At 34.5% G+C, this 16,015-nt stretch overlaps 1 protein-coding gene across 1 annotated transcript in view; it reads right to left on the reverse strand.

Annotated features, from left to right (window-relative positions):
* Positions 1 to 15,717, reverse strand: part of LOC120623869 (paired box protein Pax-6-like) — a 55,335-nt gene extending 39,618 nt beyond the window's left edge. The window contains exon 1 of the mRNA XM_039890146.1: positions 15,491 to 15,717. Coding sequence (XP_039746080.1) covers positions 15,491 to 15,611 — 121 coding nt within the window. The 5' untranslated portion in view covers positions 15,612 to 15,717. The remainder of the gene's footprint in view (positions 1 to 15,490) is intronic.
* Positions 15,718 to 16,015: the final 298 nt, after the last annotated feature.

The following is a 16,015-nucleotide window of genomic DNA, read 5'->3' on the forward strand; positions in this document are numbered from 1 at the left end:
ACCACTTAGTGGTGCGCGGGAGTTTCACGCCTGAGCTGATACAACATTAAGTCGACAAGATAGCTTATTTGTGCTCTGCTGAGGATTAGGGCCAATAAATCACTGATTAGAATGTATTGACTGGCACTGAGTTCGGCGCACGGTTCTCTCTTTTATTTATTGACCGATAAGGTTTTAGGGTTTTATGACTTCATTATACTATTTCCATTACCGTAGCTACGAGCGGTGTTTATTTAATTAACGACCAATGCAAATGGTATGCTTATCTCTTACCTACTGATCATAAACGCTGTTGAACTTTAATTAATTATGCAAAATTAAATCGATTGACAGGTTCTCGACGTGCTTGGTACGAGCAATTAACTTTTATGAAAAAAAAGCTGCAAAACAAGGATTGAACCCATAGGTCAGTAACTTGTCGTAACAAAAGAGTTTTATAAATCTATGAACATTTATACGGCTAATGTAGTTGCAAAAAAAAATTATACGTATAATATTTTTTCGTTTATCACATTCGGCGAAATTGCCATTGACAAAGTGAATTTATCTATATTGTATGTGGCTATTATTATTTGGGATTCATTCTAACAACGGCAAGTATAAGAAGGTAAGGATCGTGAGGTCCAGGATTCAATCCTACCGTTAAAATTTTGACAATCTAAAATATTAGGTAGTTTATGCTTTGAATACGTCCACTGCAGCAGGTACATGATATCTATTTATTAATAATTGCATGGCTTCATCAAGTATCCATAATTAATCGGCCATTAACAACATAGATAATTAATTATTGAACATTTAGCGCTTTTGAATTTTTCTAATGACCACAACTTGCTCTTAAATTATTATTGAAAAAATTCTTGAAAACTTTTGAACGGGATGTCTGAATGTTTGTTTTTACTATCACCGGTTCGGAAGGCCGTTACTCTTTTCCAACATCGATCAAATCTTGTGAGGAATGAAAGCTGAGCCAAATACTTCTAAGCATACATGTCATTAAAAAAATCTGCAATTTCATTAATATTTTATATAGGTATATAGAAAATAAATGTGTCTTGCTATTATTAACTGTCTTTTGACACACTATTGTAAACTTATGCATAATTAGATCCAAAATTAACATAGGAATATTATAAATATATCTTTATGAATTCACAACCGTAACTCTGTAGAGTTGTCGCGAGCATTATTTCCCCCTTGATATGAATTCCGAAATTAATTGTTCGGGGCACCTTAAGTGACACCGACGGCTTATAAGCGCGAAAGTATGTTTCTTTCGCGCAGCAACAGAGGGAAGGTGACGTGATTATTTGTACAGATATAGTTTATGGGCGAGCAACGCAGAGATAGAGATTTATTCTTAAACGGTTAGAAGGAGTTTCGTAATGTCTGATTTTGCTCTCGGACTACTAAACAGGATTCTTTTAAGCCCTTTTAGTTATTTGAAATGCCACACCTCAAAGAATGAAGAGTTTACATTTGCGATGCAAAGCCGGGTTACAGGAAATGAAAGGGTGTTCACCCATTCGATGGATTCACATGATGATGGATGGAACTACAGTCAAAACATTGATCCAGACAACTGAGGAAGAGTTCTTTAGCAGCGCTAGCAGCCACCAAAAGTGGAGAAGACTAACGCGGGATGCTGTGCGATCTAAAACAAAAGATACCTGACGTCATCTACATCATCTCAGCAAAGACCCTCCTGCAAAGTGCACGCCCAAGAAGAGAGACTTGCAATTCCAATAAACCTACTTATACCATTTCCAAAGTGAGTTTGTAGTATTACCTTAACATTTTCAGTAGAATAGAAGTAGAGGTAGGCGCAGTACACGCGAATATTATCTAGGATACACGCGGGCAGATATATAGTTTAAATCCTATTTAATAGTTATTCCAATTTTCATTCAAAAATGTTCCATTATTGTCATGTGGCGGTGATAACTACAGTCGTTAACTTAAACTAAGACTAGGAGGGCTTCAAACGCTCCCAATCTAAGAACTGCCCTCAAAAAACTTATCCGGGTTTTTTTTTTATCCACACCATCTCAGAACCGATTTGTAATAACGCATGGAGTAAGAGCATTTTGTATTATTAAGGAAACTAATATTTTAGCTGTCTTTTATGTTGAGCCAATACTTTTGCTCTTCAAACGAAACACTGGAAAGTCGCTAACTCATCTACCAGGCAGGTGTTCGTGCAGGCTATTGCGTAGGGGAACACAACATCGCGTTTATCCAAATGCAAACAGTTTTATGCAAAAAAAAAGAAAAGTATTGTTTCGCCGTCGAGTTTCGCCACTATTAATATCACCACGCAGCGGAAAATTGGCACCTTTTGTGTAAATTTTAATATTAGCTCGAAGTGTAACCGTATAATGCCTCTCCATAACCACAAAATAATCGTCCAAAGACTTCTACCTACTCTTAAATTACTGGAATTCCAAATGAATTATGGAAGCGATAAGATATAAACACTATTTTTATTCGCTTTGGGTTTCATTAGGTTTGTTCGTGTTAAATTGACTATAAAGTTTGAGTTTAGGGATGTGCTCATATACTATAACTAGCCGATGCTTGCGACTTCTTCTGCGTAGAATTTATGAAGCCCTGTGAGATAAAGAAGTATTCCCGCGGTGCCTCCAGAAATTGAGCTGGGATGCAAAATTGCCTTAAGATCAGCTATATACATTACAATACGTTAGTTAGTCAAAAAAATTGAAAGAAACATCACATAATATTTTTAAGTCGTCTAAAGAATTATTATCTAATACTGTAAGTATGATTACTATATCCCACATTTACTTTCTGCACCGTTAACATTATTATATTTAGTTTTAAAATTATTTATTTTACCATATAGTTTATTTTATATATGTACTGTTTTTGTAATTATTAATATGTAAGTATGTATACCTATTCCTAGACTTTTGTACACCGCTATAAGGATTCATATGTGAGCCAATGCCTCATAATGGTTGCCTGGAAGAAATCACTATAAGTAATAAGGCCGCCTTTGTTACACAAATTTAAATGACTTGTGCCTTTGTTCTCTTTTATTTTTTTTCTTGTGTTCAATAAATTATTTTTGTTGATGATGATTTGAAACATGTTGACGTTAATAATATATTGATGCCAACTTTTAACAGCGCAGTTTGAAGAAATGCCGTCAGAAAAACCTTCACGTGACATATATTTCATAGAAGCTTAAGTAGTAGTCGAGCTTTTTGTGACAGGGTAAGTACCGCCATGCTTATTGCTGTCGCCAAATACCACTGCTGTGTTCCGGCCTGAAGGGCGTGGTTGCCAGTTTAATTTCAGACACATGAGGTCACACACCTACTCCTTAGACTGATGGACACAGGACGGCATATTAGACCGCGTTCCTTGCATGCACTGCTTTGTTTTGCGCAGTTTATAGGCGATGGTTTTTCACTTAGCATAAAGCGGACCATCTGCTTCGTTCGTCCATTATTACCTTCGATGAAAAAGCCAATTTTCCTTAAAAAAATCATACATTCCATTGCATGCAGTCCTCACCCCTTAAAGGTTGTTGTGGAATATCAAAAATGTTTGATTTCACAACTTGAAAATAAACATAGACGTTTATACAACCTTCTGACCCTATACTGAATTCATCCTATCATGGGTGTTTTTGAACAAAATATAGGTACTATTTCTTAGGTGTCAATAAAATTTAAGGTTTTTAAGCTTCCTAAATTTTTCACTTCCATATTACAGCCCCTTAGTTTAAATGAAATGAACGTTTTATAAACTTGTATGTCTTTTTTTACAAATCACACTATTATGCCCCGGTTCTATTTGTTTTTCTTCAATATACATACCTTTGAGTAGTGATTTTAAAATGATTTCAAATTGTTGGATCGAATACATGTAATCCATAGAATATTTGCTTGGAAGCATCCGTCTCTGCTTTCATCTCCCACAAGATAGAAAAATGAATGTTAAAATGTAAAATGTAAATTGTTGTTGTTGGAAAAGAGCAACTGCTGAGTTTCTTGCCGACTTCTTCTCGGTAGAATCTGCCATCCGAACCGGTGGTAGAGTCACTACAAACAGACAGACTTGACGTTTCAAAAGTGCTTATATTAGGCCTACTTGAAATAAATGAATTTTGATTTTTTTTTTTAAATTTTGAATATAATCATCTAAGGAGTTACATACAAGTTTTGTGCATAAGCAATGAAATTATTTTATGTTTCTAATCGATGTACCGTCAATACTACCATGACGTGTGTAACAATGTTCTTAGCTACCTGGTTTATCATTATTCGAAAATTGACCCTGCTTATTGCAAAAATATAGTTACAGACAAACACACAACCATAAAGCGACACATTAACATATCGCATCCGTTTTATCGCGGCTAAAATATAAATACATCATTAAAATATTTTTCCGTAGTTTTATTAACACAAAACTATGTTAACTTAATTAAGATATTTTATAACGCATTACTGAGATATATTCTAGCTAATATATAATTATAGATAATCTCAGCACATAATTTGTCCGGCGATCGTTATCATCACAAACGTAAACGCACGATAGAGACACAAGATTCTAATAAAAAATAGCCTCATGAATAAAACATTCCAAAACCACGTTATCAATTCATTTATGCTCATAAAAACCGGACAGATTTAGGTAATTCATTCAAATATTTGCATCGTGATACAGTTTAACCAAATCGATTTTAATACTACTTTCTCTAAAGATTGTAGAGCTGACGTAAAATTTTGTTAATTAGGTGGTAGTAATACGAAATGTTATTGGAATACTTAATGTTGAAGTTATTTAAAATAAACGGTTTGGCCTTCCGGATTCCCTTGTACCACTGCATTCTATTATATCTATTAAGCAAAGAGTTCTCCGCCGCGTACAACCTGCATCAAGCGTCAAGTTTGTATACTTGCGTCGTACCAATCATAGGAACGCGCGCTTCTTGTTGCTGGGCGCAATGTTAATGACACTTCGGACGCAAGTTGTAGCGGCGATTTGGCCTCGTCTTAATGTGAATACATATCTCCAAATCAAGAGCAACTAGACAACCAAAATATCCATCTTACTTCTTAGGCTGCAAAAGTAGCAAGCTTGCAACGCAATGAAGCGTTGGTTAAGACATTAATTTTAAAAAGACACGTTGGACAAAATATTTTATGTCAGATTTTCAGTCTCTTACTACTGTTTAATATACCTACATAGTTGTACAAAGTAGAGACTTGGTTTTCTAAAAAGAGTTATTTAAATTATATCAATGTATATTGATATCAATTAGCCATTTCTGTGTAAGTAAAATTCAAAATGCGTTTGCTCAAAACTTCAGCCGCGTAGAAAAAATCAGATTTCCTTTGGGCTAAAGAACTGCCCATATTTGTCTCCAGGAAACAAGCTACAGGGCAGTAAGAAATGCATTTAATTATTTATTCTCAAGAAGGTCGCACCCACAGAATCGATCGCAAAAACACTCGCATTTTTTTATACCTTAATAAATCCAAAACATATGCCAAAACTATATATTATTTCAAATAGTTTTATTTAAAAAAAATCATGAAAAGTGTAAATTTCTCCATAATAACACTCACACCTTAGTCTTTCAATGATAAAGACGCTTGTAAGGAGTCTATAACTTTTTTAACTTGAACTCAAGGCAGAATCATGATAGGTGCTAATAAATTCTAATTTTTATGATTTTAGAAAGAGATCTTCTTTATTACGGACTTAGGTCGCTGTTATATAGGCCGACCTAATTGTAAGCAAATGTCAATCTTGTATTAAAAGACAAACTTATCATCGTTTATCTTAGTGAACCCAAATACCGCTTCACTAGAATGCTCGAGTCTTTTCACAGAATAAAAAGAGTTGACGAAGGGAAGCCGCAAGTAGAAGAAGAAGACGGGTTAAGGCCCTGATCCTCCATGCCGGCCAAGTACATTTTGATAGACTTCACATGCCTTTGAGAACTTAACAACAAACTTATATTTGCAATTAAGTATTGTAAGCATTAATACTGCTACGAAAATCAGAAGACGGTTCTTAATCGCAATCGTCCTTTATATTTTTGATCACTTTGCATTTGACTTATATTTTTTTCATTTCACTTGCGTCATGTCTTGCAAAGTGTGGACAAGTGTACTAAGACTTGTAATTGGAATGTGTTAACGTTTTAACCGCTTTTACATCCCATTAATATGGTGTCGTTCAGCTACTAATTAAGCAGCATCATTTCAGTTATCAAAGCCAGCTGATTATGCGTGATCACCATTTAAATGTTAATTAGATTTACTCCTACACCTGATCAAACCTACTCCAATATAGTGACATACAAAGCGGTCCGCTGGAGTGTTTTTGTAGCTGTAAAAATATGATTTTGAGTCATACTCAGGCATCGTTCGTTTTTATTATTACCATAATTAATAAAGATCTTATATTTGCACATTTACCTACCTATATTATATTTTTTTTTGATGTGATGCCAACGTTCTTATATACATCGACTTATATTTTCAATCAGTCATATTTTATTTTTGGTGGGGTACATCATGTTTCTATCCAATAAATGGTTAAATAGACATTGGTATTTTTTTCAATACTATTAACTCTATTTAATTTGTTTGTAATCGATAAACTCAGACACTAGCCGATTTTAATAGGTATTTCACTATTATGGAGCCGGTTTATTCAAAATTAACATATTTTATTTAAGTAATAATAAGCCTTCTTCATTTTAGTAATAATAATAGGTACAATTTCCAAAAAAATTTAGAAGAAAACGCACTAACCTTTTTTCCGAGTGAGCTGAATTTTTACAATAAATAAAGTAAATAACAGAAAACAAAAAAAAACACATTTTCTAGAACGATGAACCTAGTAAATAAACCTTGTATGATATAACGAAATATTTTGCTATTATAATTAGGTAATAGGTACTAAAGAAGGAATGTTTTAATGTACAATTCCTATCTAGAAAGTATACAGGCTCATCAGCTAGAATTCCCCTTAAATAAATACAAGTACACTTGTAAAGATCTAGTTCAACGTAATTTAGTTAGAACAACAATGCCCGTATAGGGTTTCCATGACATCGCCTTAAATGTAAACTCGTGATTTTTTTTAGCGGTTTATTATTATAATATTAGCTACTTATACTACAATTTTTTTTTTCAGTTTAGAGCCACAGTTTATATGTTTAACACAATATTTTATCAATATGTTTTTTAAGTAAATTTTGCGAACTTTAAAATTTACTTAGGCGCTATTTCGGACTCATGGAAACAAAACATAATTTTGTTTTATAATAGCAATCATCAGAAAATTAGTAGGACTGTATCAAAAAAACATAAACGCAAAAGGATTTATCAAGTTTTGTTTTAACTGTAAATTATTATTATATTTTTATGATGGCACAATTTTATTGAGATAGGTAAGATTCTGGATCTACACTTTTTATTATATATACCTATTTGTGAAAAACTGAATTTGATTTTCCTTGAAATTAGATTTACAGCTGCGCCTCGCTTTGTTCTCAGCGATGAACAAACAAGTCTGTACAAGTTATTGCAGTAAAAATACAGACCGATTTATCACCGCAGGTAACACCGCGGGACACAAGAATAAGTTTGAGTACCGCGTGGCCCAGCACCTAATATCTGTGTAAGTTTTTATGTTACATATCAGCGATGTCCTTGTTACTTGATATCCATATCAAGAGGGTTGAAAGAAAAAGTAGGTAATCTACACGAACGGAGCATCCGAGACTCCGCCATATTGGATTTAAGACATGGGTAGAGACTTTTAAACAATCAATATAAAAATGTGATTTTAATTTGGGAAAGTTGTGGTTTTATGTATGGCAACGCAAATGTTGCGGAAATAATTAACGTAGATTTAATCTATCCAAACAGATAGATTCATTATATATTCTATCACTCTACCTAAATGGCGTACAGTGGCGTGCATAGAGGGTATGCAGATGATATAAAATTAAGAAAATTACGAGTTATAAATACATAAGGGTTTTTTATACCTCTTACAATGCGTATACTTAAGTTTTTTATGTACTGGAGATTTTCTTCATTGTATATCATCTGCATACCCTGTGCATACCCTCTATGCACGACACTGATGGCGTAGATTAAGTCAGTGACATTACCCTTGTTCTCAATAAAATATATTATGTAGAACCTAGATGCTTTCATAGTTTAAAACATGTTCGTTCCACCTATTTGTTCCACATCTATCGTAGTCAGCGATATAAATACTTATATATTTCGTTCGTTGACACTAAAAAAAAATACATTGAAAATAAATTTAAAAAACTAGCCCAAGTTAGCCAGATCTAAAGATTTCCTTTTATTCGTGGGAGGACGTTGCGTTGTATTTACTTTGATTAAATTGATTAGTCCAGAGCAGAGCATCAGCTTTAGACTATCATTGCTCATATTATAAATGAGAATATGTTTGTTTGTTTGTCCTCTTTAATGCCCTAACTAAGAAATCAATCAGTTTGATTTGGCACAGAGTTAGTTGAAATGACAAAGAGGCTACATTTTATTTTTAAACGTTCCCAAGGGATTTGTACGAAAAAGCAATCAATGTAGACGAAGAACGCGAGCTACAGCTAGTAATATAATAACATAGGATTATCGTACAATTTTATTAGTGTCCACAACCGTAAGTTATAAAAAAATGACCTGGTCATTATAGAAAGTCCTGCTTTCTGAGCTTGAATACAAAATTGAAGTTTTACAGTATTCTGTTTAATGAACAGGAATCGGCATAACATGAATTAAACAAGTCTCCCGTTGTCATTAATCATAACATTTCATCTGTCACTCGCTATCAAATAATCGAGTATTGATCAACCTTCACCGGAAACGCTACTGGTATCTATCAAACGATCTGCCGATTAATTAACTGGATCGATACAATGCTGGCTATGTCCTGTGGACCAAGCATTTCGCTCTCTCATTGCAGCTGCGTTGACAAAATAAATGACAACTATCACCCATTGCACCTTTTGATAGTCTATGGAATTATGGCTTAATATTCCGATAAAATTAAAAACTTCCTTTTAATATTTAATCCATTTTCAATATAGCAATAATCAACTTGCTGCACGTGCAAGCAAGCCCGAGCTAAAATGTATGTATGTTAAAAGAGCGATTATTATATTAAGATTTTGTATCAATACATTCGTTATGGAATTTATACACAATCCCAATATTGTTACTACATAAGATTAATCTTAACCTATGTACTTTATGCCCCTTTTGTCACTTCATAACACTACTTGTAACTAACTACAACGATTTATTATATTTACAAGTAATTAGTCCGTGTCTTCATTATTTATTATCTTTACCTACTTCCACGCAAGTACGTAAAAGTGGTGACCCCGACGTGATACAACACCAGGAGCGAAAAACCCGCTGACAAAACCGACGAAGAAATACCTGACCGGGGTACCACCGAAAAATTTAGAATAAGTTTTATTTTGAACCAATATTAAAATGGCACTTCCAACTCCCTTAAAAAGTTTTGGAGCCAGCAGTATCTTGGACCACCTATCCGACCCCGGCACAGACCTAGAAGCATCAATCACAATAGCCGAAAGAATTCTCCAGTTTTGGACCGACTAGTTTTCAAAATCCGAGGCTATCGTCACCTTCCAGAAGCAAGGTGACGGATATAAAGACAATCACGTGGTATCAAAGCTGCCTAAGGAAGTCGTTCATCAGGTCGGCGATATATCAACCACCCTAAGAAGATAAATACAACAGCATTAAAGAAAGGTTCATCAGCGGTTATAAGGAAAGTGAGCATTAACGAAAATACTCATCGCAAAATAGGTACTCTAGCAGTGACCGCTGACGTAAATCTCATCAATCACCTAACATCACAAATCGCAAGCTTGCAGCTAGAAGACCCGGCACTACGCAAATACAACAGTCGTGAACAATTTAATTCTCCACGCAGCATTTTTAGTCCTGCTCAGCAATTTCGGACTAGGTTACGGTCGCGCCCGCGACAATTTGTTCTTTTATCACCGTTTCTATAAAATTAGAGCTCTCAAGTGCTAGCAACCCAGTTCCGGGTAATCAAGAAACAGTCATCGGAAAACTGAGCACAGCACGGAATACGGTGGAACTCTATGCTGTTCGCCTATCGAACCGCCTCACAATCCTGGATACGAATTCGGGATACAACTTTTTGGTTGACTTTGGTGCTAATTGCAGTATTTTGCATTGGACAGCGTAAAATTCAAAAAACGCAGGCGATTAACGCTGAGAATGGAACTATAATACATACATACGGCGAGAAAACTTAAACGCTTAATTTGTGTTTACGTCGACTTTTCGTCTGGACATTGATCATCGTCTATGTCAAGGGTCCTATATTGAGACCAGATTTCTTAGAGCATTATCGTTTATTGGTAGATGTGTATTGCAAAAGATTCACATTTCAATTCACCCGCAGTATCTGCTAACGTAAATATGCAATCAGTTCGCTTTATAGATTTCGGTCATTCCGAATCCATCAAATATTTTTAGAAAAGTTTGAGAGTAGTACGAGGCCGTTGTCTATGAAAATACCTATGAAGCATAATGTACAACACCATATCATTACGGAAGGATTTTAAGTATAAAACAACTAAAAAGGAGTTTCAAGACATGATGGAAATGGGTATATGAAGACCCGACAGTAGTGCGTCGGCCAGTCCATTGCACATGGTGAAGAAGAAAAACGGCGAAACAAAATCTTTCGGTGAACACCTTGCATTCAATAAGATTACTGTTCCGGACCGATATCCATCCAGCCAAGGTTATTAGATTTTACTTAAATGACAAGTGGTGAAAACATATTTAGTAAGATTGACGTACGGAAGGCTTATCACTCTATAACCGTAAAAGACCCCGAACAATACGGCAATTATAAAACCTTTTGGACTTTGAAGTTCCTTAAAATTGACTTTCGGATTACGTTCCTGAGGTTTATGGACCCGCTATTTCGAGATTTTGAATTCATTTTTGTTTTTGTCGACTACAAATTAGTGTCTAGCAAATCTGAAGAGCAGCACTACAAGCATTTAGATAACGTCTTCAGCAATTTACTGAAAAACGCGATCAGGATTAACATGAACAAGTGCGAGTTAGTTAAGAAAGAGTTAGATTTTCACAGTTATCATATAACGAGCCGAAAGATTAAACCAACTCAAAAAAAAATTTAAGCAATCATAGGTTATCCTAAACCCAAAACCATCAAGGAACGTTTGATGGGTTGGGATGGAATGACGTTTCCTGGGTCATGATCAACGTTTACAGGAATTCAATTAAGCGAGCTACGGAACATCAAATTCCTTTAAATCTATTTCTTCTAAATTCAAAGAAAAACGATAAATCACGAATATTGTGGAATTAGGACGCCGAACGTGGTTTTCAGCAATGCAATCAAGAATTATGCGATGTAACAACATTGACATGTCCAGGCGCAAATGCAATGATTACAATAATGTGTGATGCGAGTCTTAGATGTGGCGTTGCTGTGATTCAAGAAAAAATAAAAAAAACGTATGGAGATCCATTGCATTCTTCATTAAGACCTTAATACAGGACTAAACAAAGTATACTACTTTCGATCGTGAACTTTTGGGGATTTATATGGCCGTTAAACATTTTCGCCGGTTAATTGAAAGTCGTAATTTCACAATTTACACCGACCACAAACAGTTGATTTACGTTTTCGACAAGAAACTTTCAATGGTCATCTATCCAGACCGCGCGACGAATAAGATACCTTGATTACATATCCCAACTCAGCACAAATATTCAGCAGCAGACGCACTGTCAATGGTGATCGAAACTTACAACACCCTTACCCACCGTCATCGCTTATTCCGAGTCAGAGGCAGTCCAGAAAGACGATGCGGAACTACATACAACAGCTCAAGAAAAATAAATCATTACAAATATCACGTATCAAGTCCCTAACTCAAACAGCAAGATTTATTGTGACACTTCTACGGGAAAAATTCCACCACATATACGTACCGCAGCAAGAAAAAGCATTTTTAACAGCTTTCATAACTGGAGCCATCCAGTGAAAAATACCTCATGGAAACTCATCTCATTTTCTCAGAGGGGTGTACTTTGGCAAGCAAGCCCGGACTAAAACGTATATTTGTTAAAAGTGCTTAACTTGTAAGGACATTATTGGTAGCACTTATTTTATATTAATTTAATAAATATATTAACGTGATTTTCTATCAATACATTCGTGAAAGAATTTATACACAATCCCAATATTGTTAGTATATAATATTAATCTAAAGCTAATAATTTTATGCCACTATTGTCACTTCATAACACTACTTTTAACTAACTACTAAGATTCAATATATACCAGTAAAAAGCCCGTGTCTACATTATTTATTATCGTTACCTACTTCCACTCAAGTACATATAAATTCGAGTGTTTATGATTACCGTATTAATAGTATGCTAAATCATTTTCTACCAGGCAACCATCATTTTCTACCAAATAAAAATGAGTTGAGGGTTTTCATTTTTCACCTACGATATATGACTTGATGATGACTTGCTTGTGACAATCGTCACTTGCTTATCTCGGCAAGACATACACAGCAATTTTTATGGCCATATTTTTTATACTTGGATTGCATGCTTAATCATTTTCTACCAGGCAACCATCATTTTCTACCAAGAAAAATGAGTTGAGGGCTTTCATTTTCATTTTTCATCTACGATACGATACTTGTTATAATCGTCAGTTACTTATCTAGGCAGGACATACACAGCTATTGGCCATATTTTTTACTAAAGCATGCCCATATTTTTACTAAACTTGTACCCATTACTAAATAACAAACAATTATCTCAATCATATTTACCTACCAAGAAACCTAGGGAGAAAACTTATAACAAAAGCATATATGTGTTAATCAAATAGGGCATTGAAAAATTGTAAAGGGTGCTTGGTACAAGCTATACAAAAATAGCAACATATATGTTATATTTATGCGTTATCTGACGATCCATCACTTGCCAACCAGTCCTAAATATAGCAAGACAAATTAAAATTTCAAGTTAGTAAAAAAAAAAAAGAAACTAATCCATATTGAATTCTTAAACAATACTATTGTGACATAATTCAGAGCCATTAAAAGTACAACTTGCTTTTGCCTTTTTCCCGACTTTATTCTTCCCAACAAATCTCAGACACATTCTGAAACCAATATAAGAACATTGCTTTAATTTTATAACTTTCCTTGAGTAATATAATGATTTAAGATCAAAATTACTTGCATATTACTTCATTCAAATAAATTGTGAAAGTATAAAAGGCATGTGCATGTGTTTACATGTTCATATAGGTACTCATATTTAGATTTCTTAATCATCGATTCTACTTCTTATAATATCATGTTTGGCTTTTCAATTCATCCGATATCCAAACTAATACCAGATATAATGTAAGGAATCCCCTTAAAATTTCTCATGCTCTCTAAGACTATTTTCTATGACTCGTGATATACTTCAGGATACTTAACTCTGACTTCATTTTCGGCACTATTTACCTATTATTGATAGGTAATAGATTCTTAGCTCTCCTTAATTTATTATTATTTGTCTAATCACCAACCTGTCACAGTTTGTAAAGGTTTGTGTTTGTGTTTGTATTTTTGAGCAATTGCTACTTGTACTTGGTGACAATAAGCAATGCTCATTAGAGATTGGTCATTTACTAATCACAGGCAATTGATTTTCGAACCTGCGCATGCTCATGTGCAAATTCAATAGAATTCGATTTAGGCATGTTTAAAGGGATTTCCTTATGTTATTTTGTATATATATTTGCATGATTAGTACTTTTTGCGAATAGGTTGGTAACGATGTATGCTGTCTGGTATTTAATAAAATATCTAAGTTTTATTCGTGTCTTAAGTCTATATTATCAACGTTCTGAGAACTATTGCGACCTGAAATGTGAAATATATCGGTTTTGGTTTCGTTATTTGAGTATGTCACAAAATGGCCTATTTTACTTCATAAACCTAGTGCTAGGTACAACAATCACTATGTAGGTAATAAAATTCTATCTATAATTTTTTTAGGAAAAGACTTGCCAATTCTAATGCTCACTTTAAAAATGAAAGTACGCTGGCAGATATGGGAGTATGTATATATTTTATTGGAAGCAGATATTTTTTTTCAATGTTAGTAAGTTTACTAAAATCTAGGGAAAAATAGAGAAACGTCGTCTGCACAACTGCCAAACTTTAGGTAGGTAGAAAGAGGAAGGATATCGGTTTTAGCTTTTAGCCTAACTAATTTGAGTAAGGTAAAACAGAACCTATCAACTCAAAAATGCTAAACTGCAAATAGTTTTGTTTTTTGTTATAAAATTCTAACGATATTAAAGTAAAAATATAGATATATAATTAGTATTTGGTACGACAATTGCAGTGTTATAGTTATAGTTATAATAACGTATGGATTAATTAAGATTAATTAACTTCAGTAAGTTTGTAAGGTTGCACATTTCAAAACAGCTGAACATGCCGACGGGTAATTGGCCAGAGTACCTATAGTAACAAGTAAGTTAATATCTAATAGTATATTAACATCTAATAATATTACTGTCACACAGTAATATTATTAGATATTGATAACTTGGTCGCAGACAAACCTTCTTCAGTTCAGTGAGACTTCATGATAGCCAGATTTTGTAAACCTCCCAAACAGAAGAGTTTAAACGTTTTGCTATAAAACGCTTATATCACTTGTAATCAGCGATATTGCTTCACAGTGGCAGTATTATTTATTAAATGTTTACTAAATGAAATAATAAATTAAAAACCTATTTTTAGCTCTTTAGCATGTTTCTTGGTGTAAGTATGTAGTATGTAGTAGTAAGTAAGTAAGTATACAATAGGAAAATATAGCAAGAACATTCCAAACTGTTTGGTTAATTTTATTACAGGTTCAAGTTGTTATCCAAGTAGGTTTAATTTAATGATGAGGAGATGTTTACACACCTGCAGGTAATAACGAATATTTACATTCTTACACGATATTTATAATTACTTGAATACTTGTCAAAGCTCATAAAACTATATTATGCCGATTTTTTTATGAAATTCTGAAATTGCGCTAGGCTTTCTTACCTTCGCGACATGCAATTAATTACAGTAATGAGTTAAATGGGCATTTATTTGAGTCACAGATGCAGGTAAAATTTAAATTACGAGTAAACAATCCTATTTCACAAAAAATAGATGATTCTTATTACGAATGTAAAAACGATAAAAATGACAGTTGGTTCTATTTATAGGAATTTTGTGTAACACAAATTGATATTGGTATAATTTTTTTATTTATTAAGTTAGGTTGATTTTCGTCTGTAATTAATGTAATATACCTACTATTAGTGAAAAATGCAATGTTACCGTTGTTCAGCTGCTGCGAGATGGAAGCGGGCGCTTGGGGCGCCGGCTCCATCTTCCAGGATGCGCAGCACGAGGCGGGAGAGAACTCGGGTGTAGGGCCGCTGCCCGCCGATATCAACATGGTCGAGCCACCGCGGACGCGAGCATACGCACCAACACAACAGTTCACGAATCAGTCCTATTAACCTAAGCAAGGCACCTCCGCGGACTTAACTCGTCCACGCGCTCGCTTGAAGCTCAGCCAGAACACTGAAGAGCGCGCTTGTCGCACCGGCGCGCCCACTCGCCTACTCCCATTAGCACGCCTCGGAAAAAATCACCGCCAAACAATAACAAAAAACTGCCTCCACTGTATCGAACCTCCATACACCTCTCACTCTAACGCACTTAATTCGATTTCCGAACGCGTCAAAACTACAGCGACGCTCGATTCATTTGCAGCCTTCCGTCCTGTTCTTTACGTTTATCCAGCGACGAAAAATATGGTAGTTTTTCAACGAAGCACTATAAAGGCGATTTTTGTCC

This window comes from Pararge aegeria, chromosome 5 (assembly GCF_905163445.1).
Source record: "Pararge aegeria chromosome 5, ilParAegt1.1, whole genome shotgun sequence".
In the NCBI taxonomy this organism is placed as follows: Eukaryota; Metazoa; Arthropoda; class Insecta; order Lepidoptera; family Nymphalidae; genus Pararge; species Pararge aegeria.